Source organism: Mobula birostris, chromosome X, assembly GCF_030028105.1.
Source record: "Mobula birostris isolate sMobBir1 chromosome X, sMobBir1.hap1, whole genome shotgun sequence".
Classification (NCBI taxonomy): Eukaryota; Metazoa; Chordata; class Chondrichthyes; order Myliobatiformes; family Myliobatidae; genus Mobula; species Mobula birostris.
This window is the reverse complement of record NC_092402.1, coordinates 67,885,802-67,909,519: the sequence shown is the minus strand read 5'-3', so window position 1 is coordinate 67,909,519 and position 23,718 is coordinate 67,885,802. Positions and strand designations below refer to the sequence as shown.

General features: G+C 44.5%; 1 protein-coding gene across 2 annotated transcripts in view; it reads left to right on the top strand.

Moving 5' to 3' along the window:
• Window positions 1-23,718, top strand: part of erbb3a (erb-b2 receptor tyrosine kinase 3a) — a 137,737-nt gene that overhangs the window by 51,662 nt on the left and 62,357 nt on the right. For both annotated transcript variants that reach the window (XM_072249569.1, XM_072249570.1), the window contains exons 3-4: window positions 2,143-2,294; window positions 19,744-19,930. In XM_072249569.1, the coding sequence (XP_072105670.1) occupies window positions 2,143-2,294; window positions 19,744-19,930 (339 nt within the window). The remainder of the gene's footprint in view (window positions 1-2,142; window positions 2,295-19,743; window positions 19,931-23,718) is intronic.

Here is a 23,718-nt window from a genome sequence, read left to right as displayed (position 1 = left end):
ATTTTCAGGGAATTTGTAAAAAAAAAAGGCCCAGTGGCTGTCAGTATTTTGGTCCTTTACATACATGCAGCACAACACATAGTTTGATTGTTTCTTTATGAGAGTTAAGGTGCTTTCTGCCAAGAGGCAGGTCCATTCTAGTCGCTGATTTTTCAGGTAGATTCGTGTTGTGGTTCAGTTGCTCCTAACAAATTGAGATGTTTCCTACTCTTCCTCCATGCAAGTGATAAATGCTTTCAAAGCAGATTAGGTGCTTTTGGAAAGCTGGCTGTCAGCCTAAAGCAGACATCCCACCCTGCAAAAACTCATTTCAGGGAGGTAGCACCATCAATTTGCAGGAGACTTCTGGGAGAGGTGGGATGTCTGCAATAGAGTAGCTCCTTAGCAGCTAGCCAGCTAGTTTAAATAACGTACGCTATGCTAATGAACGAATGACACCTGTTAAACTCACCTCAACACGTCTTTTACAGTCTTAACCCACCATGGGCAATAGAAAAGTCACTGTTGCAAACAGTGCAGCGAGCAACACTGTCATCATTTTGACCCCTATTAGGCAGGGGTACACTTTAGGGTAGTCTGGGGTGAAGTGCGTTTTATTTTTTTTGGAACACTCTGCCATGGCGCACTCTCTCTCGTGGTTGCTCGTGCACTCTCTTGCGCTCTCGCTCTCTCTCGTTCGCGCGCTCTCATTTGCTTTCTCTCTCACTCGATCTCTCTCGCGCGCTCTCTCTCGTGGTCGCTCTTGCGCTCTCTCTTGCTTTCTCTCGCTCGCTCTCAAAAAAGTTGATTTCCGTGACATTGTATATAATTTGCGGGCATCAGGGAGCCACTATTAATATGCGGGGGACTCCTGGAACTTCCAGGAGAGGTGGGATGTCTGCTAAAGGATGTGGGCAGAGTCCATGAGGGACAGCCATTTATTTAAGAAACCACCCCTGCGCCCACCCCAATGCTGCTGGTAGGCACAGCTGTGGAGGACAGACAATAGGCTCAAATGGTCTGGTGGCAGGAGGAGGAGGAGAGCTGGGCATGCTATGTTCTGCCTTTATTCTTTAGTATCCCCTATTGGGACATGTGCATAAGTTCACCAATTTCTTTCACAGCCACTCGACATATAGAGCACAAACTTCGAGACCGATGCACCAGTGCAGTGCAAAGTTAGAGTCCGAGAGTAATGGAGCCATACACACAACCTCGTCCATCAATCACTAATTCCATTAGGGTATGATAACATAGTGGTTTAAGTATTCAGACAGTGGTCAATGGTTTGTGAGTCTGGATCTCACCAGGATGGAGAGGGAATTTTAATTCAATTGATTGAATATTTCAAACTTGACAGTGAATTTATTTTCAAAGTACATGCATGTCACCATATACAACCCTGAGATTCATTTCCTTGTGGGTATACTCAATAAATCCCTAATAGAATAATAGCCATAATAAATTCAATGAAAGACCACACCACCTTGGGCATTCAATCAGTGTGAGATGAAACTTTGGAATCCTCTTCCTTGAAGGACAGTGGAATAAGAGAATAATTTTAAAACATTGCAGGCTTAAAGAGCCAAGTGGCCTGCTCTTAATTTGTATTCTTGTGGGACACTCTTTAATCACCTTCCCATTCCCAATATTTTCCATGGATTTGCCGACTTGAAGGATCATTTTGTCTAACTACACTGTCACTTCCTTTTGTTACCTTCAATCCCTTGATTGATCCATAGAATCCTCACCCCCAACGAATATAATTTGAATATATTAATTATCTCTCATTTGATTGCTTTTTCATTGATTGGGTGCATTTTTAAAAGAGGTTAGTATATTCTTAAAGCAGAATGTATGAAATATTATGTTTTTATGGCAGTTTTTATTGCAGTGTGGCATGCTATTCATGTAAATACATATAATTGATTTTTCCAAAGAGATTTTTAGGATGTTTTTACTTGTGTTTTTATTGGTGTTGAACTCAGTATTGTACAGCCAGCCCTGAGAGCATCCAGTGCCTTTAGGCAGGATAAGATGGGTGAGGGAAGAGGAACAATAAGCAATGCTGGCCTCTGTTTAGAGAATGAACAGCATGAGATGCTCTATTATCTGATGAGGTGAAGGTCCTCTTTGCTGAATATTTTTGTTTGTTTTGTCCAGTGTGTGCAGGCACGGAAAACAAGCTGAGTTCCCTCTCTGGCCAGGAGCAACAATACCAGCAGCTACAGAAGATGTATACTGACTGTGAAATAGTGATGGGCAACTTGGAGATCACTAACATTGATGCCAATCGAAACCTCACCTTCCTCAAGGTAAGGACTAAGGGTAAAAGGCTGTTTACTTGGCACTTCATGTTGGCTCGTATTCTTCCAAAGATCCAGCTGTCCCTATTCTAAATGTCACCTTCACAAATACAGAGCATCATGCGGTGGCTCCCTGGCTGACAGTGCCTCCTGTTTAGGCTCTTAACCTTTGCTTCAAGTTGCCCTTCCCTACATCCCGGAACCTTTTCCAAGCCTTGCAACCTTCCGAGGTTTTCATCAGTTTCCTAGTTCTGACCTTTTGCTCATCCGCCCAGCAGTGATGGGGCATATCCTCAGACACCAAAGCCCTAAACTCTGGGATTCTCTGCTAAAACCCCTTCCCCACCTTTCTTTAAAACGGTCCATAAAATCTATTTCAGTGACAAAGATCTTGATTATCTGCCCTAACCTCCTCTGGTGTCAAAATATCATTAACAATGCTCTTGTAAATCTCCGTGAAATATTTTGATCTGGTAAAGGTGCCACATACATGAAAGAAGTTGTATTTCATAACTTAAGAAACAGCATCGCCACGAGTGCATGCAGCACAGAAATAGGTCTTTGTTCATGTTGATTTTCGAGTATCCATGTTCACTGATCCTATTTTATTCTCTCCACGTTTCCATCAACTCTCCCCAAGTTTTGTCACTCACTGAAGGCTATCAATTACCTATCAACCTACATGATTTTGGGAAGTGGGAAGGAATCTGAGCAACTGCAGGAAACATGTGGTCATGTGGAAATCATACAAACACCACAGTTACACACCGGAGCTCAGGATTGCACCCAGATCACTGGGGCTGGGTGACAGCAGCACTACCCGCTGCACTGCATTGCTACCAATAGTAGTTTTTTTTTCACCAAGGATTTGCACTTCCAGAATTCTCTCCCCCTGAGGCTGTGGGTCCTCAGTTATTGAGTTATTCTAGGCTGTGTTTGAGTGGATTTTGGATCCTCAGGGAATTGAGGGATATGGAGATGAGGTGAGAAAATGGGCTTGAGACTTACGACCAGCCATAATTGTATTTAATGCTGATGCAGGCTCAAAGGGCTGAGTGGCTTCCGCCTGCTCCTATTTCTTGCGTTCTTCTACCTTGCTGAATTTGTGGTAATTTTCACAAATCTTCATTGCCAGGATAATCACTGTGGTGGTGTTTATAGTTGGTGAATTTGTTTCTCATTTTGACCTCCTACTTCAAGCACTTCTGCCAACACAAGACCTTCTGCATTTCCTAGATTATAACACTTGCTATTGGTGTTAGAGTTCTGTCAAATGCAGAGGGATTCTTTGCCTTTTCAAGTTCCCTCTTGGGCCAAGGGCTCTCTGATCAGTGGATCCTGTTTTGGAAGGGAAGGGGAGATTTAGCTTGGAGGGTGGCACCAACTCACGTCAAAAGGAAATGGTGCTGGCAAAGTCCTTGTGATCTTGTCATTAGTCTCAATGAAACTTGGAGAAAGGAGGCTAATTTGGTGTGGGCATGGTAGGCAAAGTTGGGCTCCAATTTGGCCCTCAGTGTCTCAGAAACCACAGGAGTGGTTGGGCACTTTCGCTGTACTGTAGATTAAAGATTATACAGATTAGCTTTATTTGTCATATGTACATCAAAGCATACAGTGAAATGTGTCATTTATGTGAATAACCAACACAGTTCGAAGATGTGTTGGGGACAGCCCACAAGGGTTGCGATGCTTCTGGTGCCAACATAGGATGCCCAAGGCTTACCCGTACATCTTTGGAATATGGGAGGAAACTGAAGCACCCAGAGGAAATGAACACGGTCAAGGGGAAAGCAGACAATGGTGGGAATTGAACCTTGATCGCTGGCGTTTTAAAGCTTTACACTAGCCGCTTGCTAAACTACTGTGCTGTCCCACAATTAATCCTGGTGTCAATGGACACAGAGAAAGAAAAACACAAGGCTGCTATCCAATGTGCCCTATTCCCTACCTAACATCCTAAAACTCCATGTTTTGAGTGGTACAGCTACAGGAGCCACATCTCCAGTTTCCTCCCAGCCACCAAAGCCATGCTGGTTGTTCGGTGAAGTACCTCCTGTAACTTGCCCCAGTGTGTAGGTGAGTGGTAAAATATCGATGAGATGATGATATGTGGGAGAACAGGTTACAGGGAAGTTACTGGGGAATGGGATTGGTCTGTAAAACAGCACAGATTTGAACAGACAAAATGGCCTCCTTCTTTGTTGTGTGGAAATACAGTGTATGGATGGTTGGTGTCCCAACAAAGGAATGGTTTTCTGTCACCACATCACAACCTAGGTATAGATAAATGACTACAGAAGGTTAGTAGTCAAGATTTACAAAGAAAAAATCAAGGAAATCAGCAGGTCAAGCATGGTCTGTGGGAGGAAAAAAGCTGTTGATGTTTTGGTTCGAAGCCCTTTCTCCTCCCACAGATGCGGCTCCTCCCACTGAGTTCCTCCAGCACATTGTTTGCTGATCCAGATTCCAGCATCTGCAGTCTCTTTTGTCTCAGAGGCAGAAATCTCCAACTAATAGCCTCAAGAGCTGGATATTTGCCAGTGAGGATTGGACACGCCACTCAGTCACTTTCCCTCAAGGATGGGCAGATTTATGTAGTTATATTTAGAGACACCGTATAACGTGGAACAGGCACTTCTGGCCCTTCGAGCTGCACTGCCCAGCAGCCCCCCATTTAATCCTACGCTAATCACAGGACAATTTAAAATGACCAATTAACCTACTAGCCGGTACGCCTTTAGACTGTGGGAGGAGACTGGAGGACCCGGAGAAAATTCACACATTCCATAGGGAGGACATACAGACTCCTTACCGATGATGTTGGAATTGAACTCTGAACTCTGACGCCCTGAGCTCTCATAGCACAGCGTTAACTGCTACACTACTGTGGTGCCCAAATTGAGGGAGGTTTGTGTGAAAATGCTCATCGGGACCCTTCAAACCCTGGAAACTATTGAAAATCCATCCATTCTGCAAGCATAAAGTTGGCACCTACAGTAGATGGCTAAAATATAGTACATACAAACACTTTCCACAGTGAAAATGTCCTTCCCACTCAATTGCATCAGGCTGGTCCAAAGCTGTCCAGATATGGACAAAAATTAATTTGCTATGCAGGCCGTCCCTGAGTAATGACTGGGTCCCTTTCTCACAGACATCTATAAGTCAAATTTGTCCATAAGTTGAAAACTACACAACAATCACTTGATGTTCTAACCATAGCCTAGCAGTATTATAATAAATGGCATCGAAAGACTGACAAAGAAGAATAATTGCTCAAAGTGGAGAGAGACTGGAAACTACTTCTGTTGTTCATAGGAATCAATATGTCAACATAGTCCGACTTTCGAAGATAATATTATGGGAGCTCATTCATATGTACAGGTTTCCATAAGTTGGGCATTCTTAACCCATGGATGGCTCATACTCTTTAAATGTTTAACTGATGGCCGTGCATGGGATCCTTATGTGAGGGTGGTCTGCCCATTGCTACATTTACCCAGCAATGCTGGTGGACAGGAAAGGAACTGTAGCAGGACTATTCAAAGGGGTGATCCACTGATCACACGGAGATTTGTGCTTGGAGGCAGTTTTGATGTAAATTCCCACTTCTGCAACTCATTTCGGACCATGCTGAAATGCCTTTTCTTTTGGAGGGCCTGAAACGAGTTGCCTTGTCTTCGTGGGTGGCCACAATAGTCTGTGAGACAAGGGGTGAGGTGAGGGAGCCAGTGGCAGTGATGGAGCAGGATGTGCGGGTGAATATGACAGAATAGTGTCAGGAGAAAGAAACTAGGCAAGAGGCTATATAGACAGGTCTTATTGAAAATGACAACCACCTTCTGAGAGTTTTAACCACTGCCATTAATCTCTATAGCAACCTGACAACAGAGAGGTTGCCTGTAAAGCTTTCTCATCCCAGGGGAGTGTATCTCCCTCCCACTCCTGCTGACTAGGGCTCTTAAAAACTGCACTTTTCTTTACAAAGCTAAATACTTCTATACATGTGTGCAGAGAAATAAAGCAAAGACAGAAATTGTGTTTGTTATGTGCAAAGGAAGTTTAGTGGGAGAAGTATTGAGGTACTTTTGCCACAGTTACAAGCGGCATTCAGGAAGGCAAATAGTGCGTTTGTCTTTAATGCAGGAGGATTTGAGTATCTGGGGTCACATAGGAGAAGCAACTTCTTCATGCAGAGAGGAGTGAATTTTTGTAATTTTCTGCCCAGCCTGACCATGGAGTTTGAGTCACAGAGCTGATTGAAGACAGAGATTGATGGATTTCTAGATATTGTGGAAATCTGATCAATTTTTGAATGGTAGAGTAGAATTGAGCAATGTGGAGTTAATGTAATAAAGTAGTGTTGAGATAAAGATCAGATGTGATCTTATTGAATGACAGAGCAGGATGTGAGGTTGAATAACTTGTTCCTGCTCTATATCTTACGTTTTTGCAGGATTTACATCATATGGGTACTTCTGGGCCTGGGAGCATGGACAGTTGTTTCAGTTAGTAGACCAGAGGTTTTGAGCAGACCTCAGGAGTCTCTTTCACTGCTGGTGATCTCCCAACGTCAGTTGATGTATCTCAGTGGGATCGGCCCTCAGAGTTCTGTGTTATTCATCTATTGAGGGTGGACCAGAGCAGATACCAATGCATCTCTCTCCGCACTATCCACAGACAGGGGAATTTCCAACAGGAGGAGGTGGTGAAGAACCTTGTTCCTCCTGGAGCCTCAAGGACACCTTGTGGTATTGCTGAGGTCCCAAGTGTGTTGGACAAACAGCACAGGGACGCCGTTCCACACTACCTTCCAGGCCATATCCTGTTATCTGTCAGTCTGTTTTGTCAAATTTGATTTTCTGAATTTGTGGACATGATGTCAGCACACCTGATTTCATTATGCAGAACATTCAAAGCAACTTAACACAAGCACATTGTCAGTTATTCATTTATGACCTAAAACCATGGAGCTTTAACACAGATTTTCACTAAGTAGTGAGTGACCAATGGCAGGAAGGTCCGAAACTGTGGCTCGTCCCCATGGAGAGCCACTGCAGTGGCTGACACCACTGTAAAGCATGGTGCTGGATAACTTCAGAGCAATGCCAGTTTTAAGGTCAAGATTAGTTTTATTTGCGGAAGCATACAGTGAAACGCGTCGTTTACATCAACAACCAATGCACTCTGAGGGCGTGTTGGGGGAGGGGCAGCCCGCAACAGTTGCCATGCATCCGGTGCCAACATAGCATGCCCACAACTCACTAATCCTAACCCGTATGTCTTTGGAATGTGGGAGGAAACCAGAGCACTTGGAGGAAACGCATGCGATCACAGAGAGAATTTACAAACCCTTACGAGTGGCAAGAACTGAACCCTGATCTACCATGCTGCCTTTAGTGTTTGTAACACTTGGTTGAGGACAGCACATTTGCTTTGGATCACCAGTGAGTTTTGGGTAGACCAGGGGTATCTTTCACTATGTTTATGGCTCGCCAGCAAGAGTTGATATTTGACACAGTGACATCCCATACAGCCCAGAGTCTGGTGTCATACCATTGGCAAGTATTCCTATATCTCATCCCAGACCTTCCTGGCAAAGACATTTTTTAAGGAGATGGGTATGGTCTCTTTTCTAGTGCAGTCAACAAGAGAGCAATGTGCAGTGTCAATCACACATGAAAGATGTGACAGTGATAACCCTTCTGCCCACCAGCCAAAGCAAGGTCTTGATACGTATTGAAAGCTTTGGCAATGAGGCAAATTGTCAAATGACTGTGGCTATTGTGCTCGGGGAACCATCCCACAGGACTACCATGTCCTCCCACAGGAATCTGATGGCTTTTCGTGCAGAGCACAGCCTGGCTCATTTGTGATTTAACTCTGCCTACCTCCAGCTGAGGTCAGTCAAATGCCACTTCTGCATGTCCTCTCTGCACTCCCTGACAAATTGTTGCCAGCTGCTCGAGTGAACGATCCCTTTAAGAGCTGATAGCCGCCTTTAATTGGCCACTGTGAAGCCCACACCTCGGCAGTGAGCAGGATAGCCCGGATGGCCACTCAACAGGCTGCATGCAGCACGCGGTCACACTGACCGAAAAAGCTTCACTTTGCCACCCTCTTGTCATTTTCCCGGATGTAGCTGGAGCTCTACTCCTTGGCAACAGTCTGCGTTGACTCCTCTCCAAGCCCCAATGGATATTTTCCTTTCTCTGAGCTGCCGATTATAAATAGGCTCTTTCTGAGGATTTTGTGGTTCTGATACCTTCTAACAGAAACGAAACCATTTTGGCAAATAAACACGCAGGGCACAGACACTCTTTATTAGCTTGACATGAGCGAGAAGAGTGTTTCCCATCACGGGACAGGCCTGCTTCCAGCTGGTCATGTGACCCATTCCAGAGTTTATTCGGGCAGCAGGAGTAATGTCAGCACTGCCAAGACATGAAGCCTAGGTGGGTGTTGCTTTGGAACACTTTATTTTCTCCATCCTGCCCTGAGGGCAGCAATTGGTTCTGTTGAATTGGGACTCCCCTTCCCCACCCCCCCACCCCAGTCTCTCCAACTGTTATCCACAGGGGAGAAATGGGCCCAGGAGGAGACATGAGAGGCACAGGGCTTGACTTCCTACTTGTGTGAATAAAGTCCTTTATTTGGGGATGGTGGCAGGGGAGGTTATGGTGTTTACGAAATTGAAGGATATGGTTAGCATATGAGCTTGAGGGGCTAAGTGGCCTCCTACCCTCATAATCATCCATGTGAGTGACTGAAAAAGTGACTGGTGAGGATGGGAGTGGTGGAGGGAGGGCTGCAGGTTTTGCTTTATTATAAATTTTCCCAATTTGTCCAGGTAAACACTCCCCTATTTTAAAACTGAGCAGAAAAGCAACTGGGCCGAAGGCTCTTCAAGGACAGTAGGTGTGAAGCAAACACTCTAACAATGGAAAGAAGGCAAGAGAATGGGGTAAAAATAAATCACACATGATCGAATGGTGGAGCAGACTCAATGGGCTGAATGGCCTAATTCAGCCGCTAGGTCTTATCAATGTACAGATGTGTATATTCATGTACACTGACATATTCTCATGCACACATATACAAACCCCATTTCCAGAAAAGTTGGGATATTTTCCAAAATGCAATAAAAACAAAAATCTGTGATATGTTAATTCACGTGAGTCTTTATTGAACTGACAAAAGTACAAAGAAAAGATTTTCAATAGTTTTACTGACCAACTTAATTGTATTTTGTAAATATACACAAATGTAGAATTTGATGACTGCAACACACTCAACAAAAGTTGGGACAGAGTTAAAATAAGATTGAAAAGTGCACAGAATATTCAAGAGACACCGGTTTGGAAGACTCCACATTAAGCAGGCTAATTGGTAGCAGGTGAGGTATCATGACTGGGTATAAAAGTAGCGTCCATCAAAGGCTCAGTCTTTGCAAGCAAGGATGGGTCGTGGCTCACCCCTTTGTGCCAAAATTCGTGACAGAATTGTTAGACAGTTCAAAAGGAACAATTCTCAACACAAGATTGCAGAGAATTTAGGTCTTTCAACATCTACAGTACATAATATTCTGAAAAGATTCAGAGAATTCAGAGACATCTCAGTGCGTAAAGGGCGAGGTCGGAAACCACTGTTGAATGCGCATGATCTTTGAGCCCTCAGGCGGCACTGCCTAAGAAACCGTCATGCTACTGTGACAATTATAGCCACTTGGGCTCAGGAGTACTTCGGAAAACCATTGTCACTCAACACAGTCCGTCGCTGCATCCAGAAATGCAACTTGAAACTGTATTCCGCAAGGAGGAAGCCATACATCAACTCTATGCAGAAATGCCGGCGTGTTCTCTGGGCCTGAGCTCATCTCAGATGGGCCGAAAGACTGTGGAACCATGTGCTGTGGTCAGATGAGTCCACATTTCAGCTAGTTTTCAGAAAAAACGGGCGTCGAGTTCTCCGTGCCAAAGATGAAAACAATCATCCAGATTGTTATCAGCAAAAGGTGCAAAAGCCAGCATCTGTGATGGTATGGGGGTGCATCAGTGCCCACGGCATGGGTAAGTTGCATGTGTGTGAAGGTACCATTGACTCTGAGGCGTATATTAGGATTTTAGAGAGACGTATGTTGCCATCAAGGTGACGTCTCGTCCTGGGACGTCCATGCTTATTTCAGCAGGACAATGCCAGACCACATTCTGCACGGGCTACAACAGCGTGGCTTTGTAGACACAGAGTGCGTGTGCTTGACTGGCCTGTTGCCAGTCCAGATCTATCTCCTATTGAAAATATATGGAGCATCATGAAGAGGAGAATCAGACAACGGAGACCACGGACTGTTGAGCAGCTGAAGTCTTATATCAAGCCAGAATGGACAAAATTTCCAATTGCAAATCTACTACAATTAGCATCCTCAGTTCCAAAACGATTAAAAAGTGTTATTAAAAGGAAAGGTGATGTAACACAATGGTAAACATGCTTCTGTCCCAACTTTTGTTGAGTGTGTTGCAGCCATCAAATTCTAAATTTGCGTATGTTTACAAAATACAATTAAGTTGGTCAGTAAAACTATTGAAAATCTTTTCTTTGTACTTTTTGTCCGTTAAATAAAGGTTCACGTGAATTAACATATCACAGATTTTTGTTTTTATTGCATTTTGGAAAATATCCCAACTTTTCTGGAAATGGGGTTTGTACAACCAAGAGTCCACCTGACCAGCATCGGCCACTCTAAAACTACCAATGTTAATTCTGAGTTGCTAATCCAGAATCAGTGCCTGCGGATGACTCTCAGCCTTGGCAGCTCTGAGCTTGGCAACCAAGTGTCTTTAGTTTTTGAGAATTGAATGGAGGCTGGTTGCATGCACCTGTGTTTTCCAGTGAGAATTACTGTCAGAAGAGTTGCCCCAGAACTTAAATGAAGGAAGCTGGTCTAGGGGTATAATTCTCACTGAGGGACATGTTTGGAGAATCAGGATCAGGTTTAATATCATTCACATATGTCATGAAATTTGTTGTTCTGAGGCAGCAGTACATAATAAAAACTAAATTACAAAAAAAATTAAATCTAAATATAAAATTAAATTAAATAAGTACTGCAAAAAGAGCAAAAAAAAGAAAAAAAGTAATGAGGTGGAGTACATGGGTTCAACGTCCATTCAGAAATCTGATGGCAGAGGGGAAGAAGCTGTTCCTGAATCATTGAGTGTGTGTCTTCAGGCTCCTGTACCTCCTCCCTGATGGTAGCAATGAGAAGAAGGCATGTCCTGGGTGATGGGGATCCTTAATGACAGATGCCATCCTTTTTAAGGCATTGCCTTTTGAAGATGTCCTTGATGCTGGGGAGGCTCGTGGCCCCTGATGGATCTGGCTGAGTTTACAACTTCCTGCAGTTCTTTCCAATCCTGTGCAGTGGCCCCTCCATACCAGACGGTGATGCAGCCAGTTAGAATGCTCTCCATGGTACATCTGTAGAAAGTTGCGACTGTCTTTGGTGACATACCAAATCTCCTCAAACTCCTGATGAAATATAGCCACTGTCATGAGTTCTTTGTAATTGTATCAATATGCCGGACCTGGGATAGATCTTCAGAGTTGTTGATACCCGGCAACTTAAAACTGTTCACCTTTTCCACTGTTGATCCCTCGATGAGGACTAGTGTGTGTTCCTCGACTTCCTCTTCCTGAAGTCCACAATCAATTCCTTGCTCTAAAGCCTGGTTTATACTTCTGTGTCAACGCGTCACCGTAAGGTCTGCGTCACCGCAAACCCTACGCAAAGCCGACGCAGAACCCTATGCGAGAGCCTGCGTTGCTGCGACACACACCTCTCCCAAAATGTAACCACGCGTCGCGGCAACGCAGACCGCAACAACTGTGATTGGTCTGCTTGGTAGCATCGCATTTCCTCCTACGCTACAACAGCTTCCCATTGGGCGACTGAAGGGCAGGGAAGGAACTCTGGCTGCAATGCTTTCCATAAAGCTTCACAGACCTCCGAAATTATGGAGGACACATTTCGCTTTTACGAAAAAAGATGCTTGCGTCTTGTTTACCCCGAGAAAGACTACCATGACCATGAAGCCTTGCGCGGGCAGGTGAGTGCGCATGCGTGACGTGCGCGAATTGCAGAGCAGCACAGACACACCAATGCACAAGTATAAATGCTTACAACGCGCGTAGGCCACTTGCGTAGGTTACGGCGTCCAGTTAACGCAGAAGTATAAACCAGGCTTTACTGACATTGAGTGCAAGGCTGTGGTTGTGACACCACTCAACCAGCTGATCTATCTCACTCCTGTATGCCTCCTCGTCACCATCTGAGATTCTGCCAACAATAGATGTGGCAGGGTGGCATGGTAGTGTAGTGGTGAGTACAACACTACCAGTGACCTGGGTTCAATTCCACTGCTGTCTGTAAGGAGTTTTTACATTCTATCCGATACATGTGGGTTTCCTCCACCTCTCCCAGTTTCCTCCCACAATCCAAAAACGTACTGGTCAGCAGGTTCATTGGTCACATGGGTACAATTGGGCGACGCACTCATTGGGTCAGAAGAATCTGTTTTATCTGTAAATAATAAAAAATGAAAAATAAAATAAGTGCAATCCAGGTGCAGTCTATAGCCTCTGATCATCACAGACACCACTCATCCCACCTCCACCCCCCAAAAAGAAAGCAGCTTATCCACTCAGCCCTGACAGTGAACTTGGCACCTCTGATCTGTTTGGCATTTTAAAAAAGCATTATGTTCTCCAGAAAGGGACCTGCATTTCCATTGCTTTTTCACAACCTCAGGATGTCCCAAGCACTTCACAGATGGTGAAGAACTGGCAATTTTATACTGCAGTGCTGTTCCTTCATAGTAACATTAGATAATTAATTAGGGCACACACCGGAGAGGATTACCCACTCTTCTCAAAATACAAGGCACCGTGGAATCTTTTATGCTCACGTGAGAAAGCAGACTTGTCTCAGTTCAACGTTTCAGCTAAAACTCCTTTGGTGCTGCCCTGGAGAGTTGGTTTAGATTTTCTACTCTTTCTGGAATGGGACTTGAGTGAGCATTTCCCCCTACCAAACCCCCCCACCCCACCCCCAAACAGAGATCTCTGTGGTCCTCCATCTCTTGCTGATCCTCAAGTTTAATTGTTCAACTGCAGCCCTTCAGCTCTGCTGTTCCCTCCTTAATCTATTGGGTTCACCATCAAGGCATCATTCCCTGATGGTGTACCCGGTAGGGCTTTGAAAACCCGTGCCAACCAACTGGCGGCAGTGTTCAAGGACATCTTCAATCTCTCACTGCTATAGTCAGAGGTTCCCACCTGCTTCAAAAGGGCGACCACCATGCCAGTGCCCAAGAAGAGCAGAGTGAGCTCTCTCTATGACTATCACTCAGTTGCACTCACATCTACTGTGATGAAGTGCTTTGAGAGGTTGGTCGTGGCCAGAATTAAGGACCTGGACGTGCTGCAGTCTCACTGGCTCTCCGCTCAGCCTTGGACCACCTAGATAACAGTGATACCTTCGTCAAGCTGCTTTTTATTGATTACAGTTCAGCATTCAACACAATCATACCCTCAGTACTAATCAACAAGCTCCAAAACCTGGACCTCTGCACCTCCCTCTGCAACTGGATCTTTAACTTCCTCACTGGGAGATCAGTCAGTGTGTATCAGGAATAACATCTCCTCACCGACAATCAACACTGGCGCACCTCAGGAATGTGTGCTTAACCACTGTTCTCTCTCTACACCCACGACTGTGTGGCTAGGCTATAAATTTGCTGATGATACAACTATTGTTGGCAGAATTTCAGATGCTGTCGAGGAGGTGAGGAGTGAGATAGACCAGCCTGTTGAGTGGTTGAGCCTCGCACTCAATGTCAGTAAGACCAAAGAGTTGACTGTGGACTTCAGGAAGGGGAAGTTGAGAAAACAGACACCCGTCCTCACTGAGGGATCAGCAGTGGAAATGGTTAGCAGTTTCAAATTCCTGGGTGTCAACATCTCTGAAGATCTACCCTGAGCCTAACATATTGATCCAATTACAAAGAAGGTGCAGCAGCAACTATATTTCATTTGGATTTTGAGGAGATTTGGTATGTCACCAAAGACTCTCGCAAATTTGGCTGCATCACCATGTGAGATGGAGGGGCCACTGCACAGGATCAGCAAAAGCTACAGAAAGTTGTAAACTCAGCCAACTCCATCAGGGGTACTAGCCTCCCCAGCATCGATGACACCGTCAAAAGGTGATGCCTCAAAAGGGCAGCAACCTAGGACATCCCTGTTCTCATTGCTACCATCAAGGAGGTGGTACAGGAGCCTGAAAACACACACTCAACATTTCAGGAACAGTTTCTTCCCCTCTGCCATTAGGTTTCTGAATGGGCACTGAGCCCATGATCACTACCTCAGTATCTTTTCTCTTTATTTTTGCTCTTTAATTTTTACATATATTTCTTATTGTAATATATAGTTTTTATTATTGTATATTGCACTGTACTGCTACAGCAAACAGCAAATTTCACAATGTTTCCCAGTGATATTAAACCTGATTCTGATCCCCCTTTTCCACTCTCTCTTCCTTTAAGATGTTCCTTAAGTTCTACCCTTTTGGCTAAGCTTTTAGTCACCTGTCCTAATAGATTTTTACATAGCTGGGTATCAAATTTTGTTTGACAATTTGCAAAGTGCCTTTGTACATTTCACAAAGCTAAATGGACTACAGTATTTGCACAATAACAATGATTGTTGTTCAGAAAATAGTTCATTGGCTGCTGAGCATGTTGGATTGTCCTGATAATACAATAACAAGTTGCATAAATGGACAGGGAGACATTAAGGCATATGAGGTCCTTTTGTAAAACATTCTCTTCTAATTGAAGTTAAAAGAAAACTTTCCTGAATTGCGTTTGCAGCTAAACATACTGTGGGAAAAAAAGTTGAGTTTCCTATTTGAAACGCAGGTATGTCAGCACATTCATCATGATAAGGAGTGCTGAGAAATGTGCAATCTTTATCTCAAACCACAGGTAAGGCACTGCCTGTCTGGGCCTGTCTGATGAAACGTGGGACCGGCAACATTTAAAAGCATATGTGGTGGAAGTAACTATTACTGGCTTCTGTAGCAAACATATATGGAAGCTGCCCCTCTACTTTCAAACACTGAAGGCCAGATTATATAGACTTTTCCCTGACTTTCCAAATGGTGTCCTCGAACAAATAATTCCAGGAGAGGACATTGTTTGGCAGTTGACTACATCTATTAACAGCATTTTTTTTTAGATAGTTTTACTTTCACAGGCCCACTGTCCAGGTGGAATGATGAGTTAGAGATGCATCCAATGCAGGGAACAAATACCTTGTCACCATCTTCTCAACAGAATTCCCTGACTTCAACCTCCCTCAAAGACGTCGGAAAGGACTCAACAGTCTGTGCAGGCCTTGGAGGATGTGGCCACCTGCTCCACAAATGGAAGGTGCGCAGTGCAACAGTGGCCATGAGTCCCAAACCATATACCACATCACATCAATGTCTCACAAGAGGCACACCACTTCTCCACTTGGGATCTGTATCAGGACTTTAGTGTTTGTGATAGCAGCTCACCAACATCACATCAAGGGCAATTAGGGCAAATAAATGCTGGCCTTCCCACTGACACCTACATCTGGCAGCACATCCCAAATCCACAAGCTTCACCACTGAGAAGGACAAAGGCAGCAGGTGCATGAGAATACCACCTCTTGCATATGCTCCTCTCCAAGTCGCACTTCAACCTAACTTGGAAATGTGAACCATTCCTTCATCGTCACTATGTCTAAATCTTGGAACTTCCTTTCTGACAGCACTCTGGGAGCGTCTTCACAAAGGAAGCACACCAGTGGCTCTACTTCATTAGTTAGAGGAGCTTTGGTACGTCATCAAAGACTCCAGCAAATTTCAGCAGGCATACCATGGAGAATATTCAGACTGGTTGCATCACTGTCTGATCTGGAGGCTCCAATGCACAGGATTGGGAAAAGCTTCACAGGGTTGTAATCTCAGCTAGCTCCATCATGGACACTGGCCTTCCCGGTACTGAGGACATCTTTAAGAGCCGGTGCCTCCAGAAGGTGGCATCTATCATTAAAAGGCCTTACCATCTGGGACGTGCCCTCTTCTCTTTACTACCATCAGGAGGAGTTACAGGACACACACTCAACATTTTAATAACAAATTTCATAATGATCTCTCTTTTGCAGTGTGTGTGTATATAATATATTTTATAGTAACTTATAAGAATTTAGATAGATAGATAGATAGACAGACAGACATACTTTATTGATCCCGAGGGAAATTGGGTTTCGTTACAGTTGCAGTTATTGCACGGTCCTGCTGCCTCAAAACAACGAATTTCATGAGACACGTCGTGATAATAAACCTGACTGCAATGGCTAATTGCCACCTTCTGAAGGGCAATAAATGCTGTGAGAATAATGTAATCTCTTACAATGGTCACAAAAGCTGCTTGTTGATAATCTGTTCACCAACCAGTAGCTCCTCCACCAGTAGGGCAACTGGATGTGGTCTCCTACTGGACAACCAGATATGCTTAAATGTGTCTCCCTTCTCTGTCCTTGTTACCTCTGCATGAGGCACTGATACAAGCTGTTCAAAGCTGTTGCTCCCTCAGTAATAGGTAGATAGATATATTTTATTAATCCCGAGGGAAATTGGGTTTCGTTACAGCCGCACCAACCAAGAATAGAGCGTAAATATAGAATAGGAGGTTAAAGGGGTTGTTCCTGGTCAAACTGTTGCTCGCCTCCATTATTCCTCCAGGGTCTGTTGCATTGTGGCCCTCTCAGTTTAATATTTACACTGATCTTTCTTGCTGCCAAGGTGGCTAAATAAAAGACGAGACTTAAAGTTTAAAGGACACTTGGACAGGTACATGGATAAGAACAGTTTAGAGAGATATGGGTCAATTCGGACTAGCCTTAGATGGGAATCTTGGCCAACATGGACCTGTTGGGCCAAAGGGCATTTTCCATTCTGGATGACTCTGTCGTTGGTTTGTTGTATTGTGTAGAAATAGCACTTCTATTGCAACACAGGTTTGACTGCTTGAAGCTCAGTGGCATGGTGAAGTTTACAAATTGTTTCTCAGCCTCTAGGAGCTGGCTTCCAAAGAACGTTGCACTGACATTTCAAAAACCTGCTCTCTCTGCTAACTTGGCTGCCACTGGGACCTTCTACCCAGTTTCTTGTGGGTGTAGAATAGAAAAAGAAAAATTCTCGTTCTCTTTACAGCATTCTCTTATTTTAATGCTAAGTCTGTCTTAATCAGCAAAGCATAGGAGAAAATTGAGACAATTCTCCCAAATACAGCAACAGTGGACTTAAACAGCACATCCAAGATAGTAAATACCCCAAGGTGCATCCCGGGAGTGATTATCAATCAAAAATTGATAAAAAGCTGCATGAAAGAAAGTTTGAAGTAAATTTATGATCATACAACGTATTGAGGGCGGCACGTAGCATAGAGGTTAGCACAATGCTTTACAGTACAGGAGCCCTAGGTTCAATTCCCATTGCTGACTTTAAGAAGTTTATACATTCTCCCCGTGACCGCGTGGGTTTTCTCTAGGTGCTCTGGTTTCCTCCCACAATCCAAAGACGTACCGGTTAGTAGGTTAATTGTTCATTGTAAATTGCCAAGTGATTAGGGTTTGGGTTAGAAACATAGAAACATAGAAAATAGGTGCAGGAGTAGGCCATTTGGCCCTTCGAGCCTGCACCGCCATTCAGTATGATCATGGCTGATCATCCAACTCAGAACCCTGTACCAGCCTTCCCCCCCATACCCCCTGATCCCTTTAGCCACAAGGGCCATATCTAACTCCCTCTTAAATATAGTCAATGAACTGGCCTCAACTGTTTCCTGTGGCAGAGAATTCCACAGATTCACCACTCTCTGTGTGAAGAAGTTTTTCCTCATCTCGGTCCTAAAAGGCTTCCCCCTTATCCTCAAATTGTGACCCCTCGTTCTGGATTTCTCCAACATCGGGAACAATCTTCCTGCATCTAGCCTGTCCAATCCCTTTAGAATTTTATACGTTTCAATAAGATCCCCCCTCAATCTTCTAAATTCCAGCAAGCATAAGCCTAGTTGATCCAGTCTTTCATCATATGAAAGTCCTGCCATCCCAGGAATCAATCTGGTGAACCTTCTTTGTACTCCCTCTATGGCAAGAATGTCTTTCCTCAGATTAGGGGACCAAAACTGCATACAATACTCCAGGTGTGGTCTCACCAAGGCCTTGTACAACTGCAGTAGTACCTCCCTGCTCCTGTACTCAAATCCTCTTGCTATGAATGCCAGCATACCATTCGCCTTTTTCTCCGCCTGCTGTACCTGCATGCCCACTTTCAATGACTGGTGTATAATGACACCCAGGTCTCGTTGCACCTCCCCTTTTCCTAATCGGCCACCATTCAGATAATAATCTGTTTTCCTGTTTTTGCCACCAAGGTGGATAACCTCACACTTATCCACATTTAATTGCATCTGCCATGAATTTGCCCACTCACCTAACTTATCCAAGTCACCCTGCATCCTCTTAGCATCCTCCTTACAGCTAACACTGTCGCCCAGCTTCGTGTCATCCACAAACTTGGAGATGCTGCATTTAATTCCCTCATCTAAGTCATTAATATATATTGTAAACAACTGGGGTCCCAGCACTGAGCCTTGCGGTACCCCACTAGTCACTGCCTGCCATTCTGAAAAGGTCCCGTTTATTCCCACTCTTTAAGTCGGGGTTGTCCGTGGTTGCTGGGGTTGTGGCTCGAAGGGCCAGAAGGGCCTATTCCATGTTCTATCTCAAAATAAACAAACAAATAGTCACAATATGCCACCATGAGATTCATTTTCTTGCAGGCATTCACAACAGAACAAAGAAATACAATAAAGTCAATGAGTAGCAATATTTGGTGTTAGATGTGAGTTTTAAAGAGCATCCTAAAGGGGAGATGGGGGACATAGAGATTTAGCAAGGGCATTTCAGAGCTTAGGCCCAAGTAGCTGAAGGCACAACTGTTAGTGGAGTGGGGGAGAAGGGGTGGCAGTGGGGGTTGCTGTCTTAAAATGAGAAAGAGGGCAGATTTAGAGGAGGATGAGGTCTCTGAGGTATGAGGGGCTGGAGGAGATTACAGAATATTGGTAATGACATTAAACTGGATGAGAGTGGAACACAGTAAGTCAAAAGTTTAATGTAGTATGGAGTGTCTTCTGAGAGGGTGGTAAATTATTTTGAGTGTAAATAGAACTTAATCTTTTTCATACCCTTGCTGTCCTTATGCTTAATGGGACAGTGCAGAGGGAACTTTACTCTGGATCGAACTCATGCATTGTATAGTATATCCCCTTGCAGATCTAACATTGGCTTCTTTGCCCCACAGTCAATCCGGGAGGTTACTGGCTACCTGCTCGTGGCACTGAATCAGTTTGAGTATCTTCCTCTGGAAAATCTGCGAATTATCCGTGGTACAGCGCTCTACGATGACAAGTACGCACTCTCTGTGATCCTCAACTACCGGAAAGATGGAATTCAAGGGCTGAAGCAGCTTGGCTTTAAACATCTGACAGGTAAGATCTTTGGACAGGTGGGCAAGAGGAATTGGAGAGGGACTCCCGGGGAGCAGTGAGTGCTCTGGAACCGTAGTCTACATCATTGCCTTGGCAAAGACTTACAATACTTTTGGAGCACTTTACAGACGCTGTGACTTCATAGTTTCCTTTGCTCTGTCTGGTCTGAAGGGTATACTTTTTGTGAGCACAGAAGAGCTTAGGAGGCCACATCTTGGCAGTATGGACCTGGACAGGGAGTGCTGGCAAGCATTTCTACTAAAGCAACCAACATCTCTAAGCCTGACGTTACCTTATACCACACAGCAACCATTAGACTAGCTGCTAGTGCTCAGATACTGAAGCTAGCTCAAGTTTTAGTGAAGACCCTCCACCTTCCCATAACCAACCCAGGGGAAAAGGGGCTATTTCTGCATCGAGTAAGTGCCTTTGTGCTTCCCTCCAGGACTCTGTTAAAGATGTGGGGTTGGATGACAGGTCTAATTAAAAGATTTATTTGTTGTGACTCTTGCAATGAGTCAGAGAGAGAATTGCAGTTTCTGTCAAACCAGATTTTCAGCCAAGGAGCAGAACTGGAGCCAAATTTTGCCTCAAACTAGGCAACAGGCTTTGTGGAACCAGCCAATCCAAAGATTGTTGTTTGCTCTGCCACAGCCACAGCCAAATCAAGCTGCCCCCATTCTACTCACCCATACATCAGCTCCCCTCCCCTATTCTGAGTCCCTTCACACTGCCCTCATCCCACTCAACCCCCATTCCTCTCCCCAAAAGTTCTCCTTATCCCACTCCCCACTAACTCCACCCTCCTGCACTCACTCCACCTCATTCCCACCATTCCATCCCCTCACCCCACCTCACACTCCTCCAACCAGGCCGTATACCCTCAACTGCCAGAATCAGATTCAGGCTTGCTTTATTGCCAGTTATGTGAAGCATGCCAGTATTGATTGTGTTTCGGTGCCAAGCAAAAAACACAGGACAGCACCAAAACAGACAACACAATAGCAACCAACAATTTACAAGACAATAGTGCAAATAGCCATGAGCAGTCAACAATTAGCAGAACGGTCACATGCACGAACGTCTTAAATAAATGTGAACACATGAACAGACTCAATAATTATCAACAGAACGAGGAGAGCAGGAAAGAGCATTCAATGGATGTTGTGCAGGGACAGTTAGAGTATTACACCTGAGTGAATTTTGTTGAGAAGCTGGACAGCTACAAGAAAGAAACTTCAGAGATGATGTGTAGCCCTGGTGGTGATGGACTGGCAGCGTCTCCCTGATGGCAATTTGGTGAATAGGTGACTGTTAGGGTGGGTGGAGTCTGCAGTAAATTCTTCAGCTCTTTTCTTTGCTCTGGCAATGAACAGGTCTCCTAATATCAGTAATTTTCTCTAATGAGCGGCTCGCTGCAGTCTGGACCTGGAGAGTGAGGAGGCAGCGGAAATAGAGTGATAGAGGTGGTCACAACACTGTCAATGATGACTGAATAAAAATTCATCAAGACACACCCTGAGACGTTAAGTTTCCTAAGTTGGTGTAGGAAGGACAATCTCAGCTGGGCTTTCCTCGTGATGAGAGTAACGTGCTTGTCCCACTTCAATGTATTTATAGGTAATGGTAGACCCCAGGAGTTTGAATAACTCAACCACAGACACGGCCTGACCATTAATTTCCAAGGGGGACGGGGGAGGCAGGTAGGGGGTTGTCAGCAGAAGTCAATCCTCGTTTCCACTGTCTTGACAGCTTTAAGCTCCAAGTTATGATGAGCACATCATGCTGCACGACAGTCTACATATCTCCCTTTGATAGCAGGTCATATTATTATTAGAGATGAGACTGACTACAATCATATCATCCATGAACTTCAGGATTTTAATGGTTTGTCTGTGGAGGTACAGTCATCTGTATAAAATGAGAACTGGAGAGGTGAAAGAACAAAGCCCCGGGGAGAGCCTGTGCTTATAGACATTGGATTGAACAAGCACCTGTTAGGAAGTTTGTTATCCACTGACAGATACTGTGGGCTACAGCTAGGGTACAATCCACATCCTAAGTCCGCCAGTAAGGTTCTCTTTACATATGTCAGTGATGGAGCAGACCGTTGTCATTACTCCATCCTCCTGGGTAAAGTTACAGGGCAATGTGAGAAGATGATGTGTGTCTGTGTGAACAATACTGTATAGCATCTGGCAGGTTAATAAAATTAGATTAGCTTTATTTGTCACGCATACATCGAAACATACAGTGAAATGTGTTGTTTGTGTCAACAACCAACACAGTCTGAGGATGCGCTGGTGCAGCCCATGACTGTCACAGATTTTGTACACTGGACACAGTAATTACCAGGATGTTTCTTTTTGATGAGCTTTATTTATTTGTCACATGTACATTAGAACATCAAAACATACAGTGAAATGCGTCAAATCAACGAAGATTGTGCTGCGGGCAGCCCGCAAGTGTCGCCAGCCGCGCTTCCAGTGCCAACATAGCGTGCCCACTTACTAACCCGTACGTCTTTGGGATGTGGAAGGAAACCGGAGCACCCGGAGGAAACCCACATGGTCACGGGGAGAAAGCACAAACTGTTTGCGGGCAGTGGCGGGAATTGAACCTTGATCGCTATCACTGTAAAGCATTATGCTAACCACTGTGCTCTCTTATTGGTGTTATTTTCAACTGTTAGTCTGGGCAGGTGCGTTGGGGGTCCCAGTCAAAGATAACAACAACTTTCAGTCATACAGAATGGCAAACATCTAGCAAGGGTGTCTGTAGGGATCGGGACAGAATTTAGGAGACACGTCACAAAAGAGTTCACGAGATCATTATCAAACCAAATAAAACATTTGATACTGAGTCACATAAGGAGATATTAGAAGAACAGGCAAGCAAAAGCTCAATCAGTGATGCAGGTATTGAGGGAAATCTCAGGATCAGAAGTGTGGATTAGGGAGGGAATTCCAGAGTTTGGGGACCAGGCAGTTGAAAGCACGGTTGCCAGTGGTGGAAAAACTAAATTGAATAAATCCCTTCATTAGGCCAAGATGTTGCTGCCTGCAGTTACAAATATCACTTCTGCGTGGTCATTCTCACAGGGTGGCCTCCTGTCTTGCATAAAGACGGTTTTAAATTAAATTCCATGACCAACTCACTGCAAAAAGCCTTTTATCCTTAGACTTCTACCTCAGCTGCCCCTCTCCCCCACACCCCCCCCCAGAGTTAATCAACTCCTGAGAACTATCTACTTAACAGCACATTATGTTATCAGTACAAAGATCACCATTTAAAAGACTGAAACAAAGGATTATCATATAAATGGTGGAAGGTAATGTTTAGCTATCAAGTAGTAGTGTTTGTGTGTTTACAAAGATTGAGATCCCTGCACCCTCCATTTTCTTCACTTTAGGCTGGAGCTACTTTTTGGTTATGATGCATGGTTCTAGGATATTGCTCTGTTGCTTGAAAACCAGGCTGGCTGGGCGCATCTAGAAGGTTTCCCACACACTTGTCCCCAGCCTGCTGTCCACTCCATGATCCCATTCTATAGAATTCTCTCCAAAACCATTTCACCTTGCTGTGGAGAAATGGGAACAGAAGTAGGTCAATTGGCCTCTCGTCTGCTCTGTTATTCGGTAAGATCACACCTGATCCAATCTTGGTCTCAACACTTTTCCGCACATACACACATACTCCAACCAGAGGTTGCACTTAAATGGCACAGGATAAATATTGGCTTCAGGGCACTAGGGAGAATTATGTTACTCCTCTCCAAAATAGTGGCC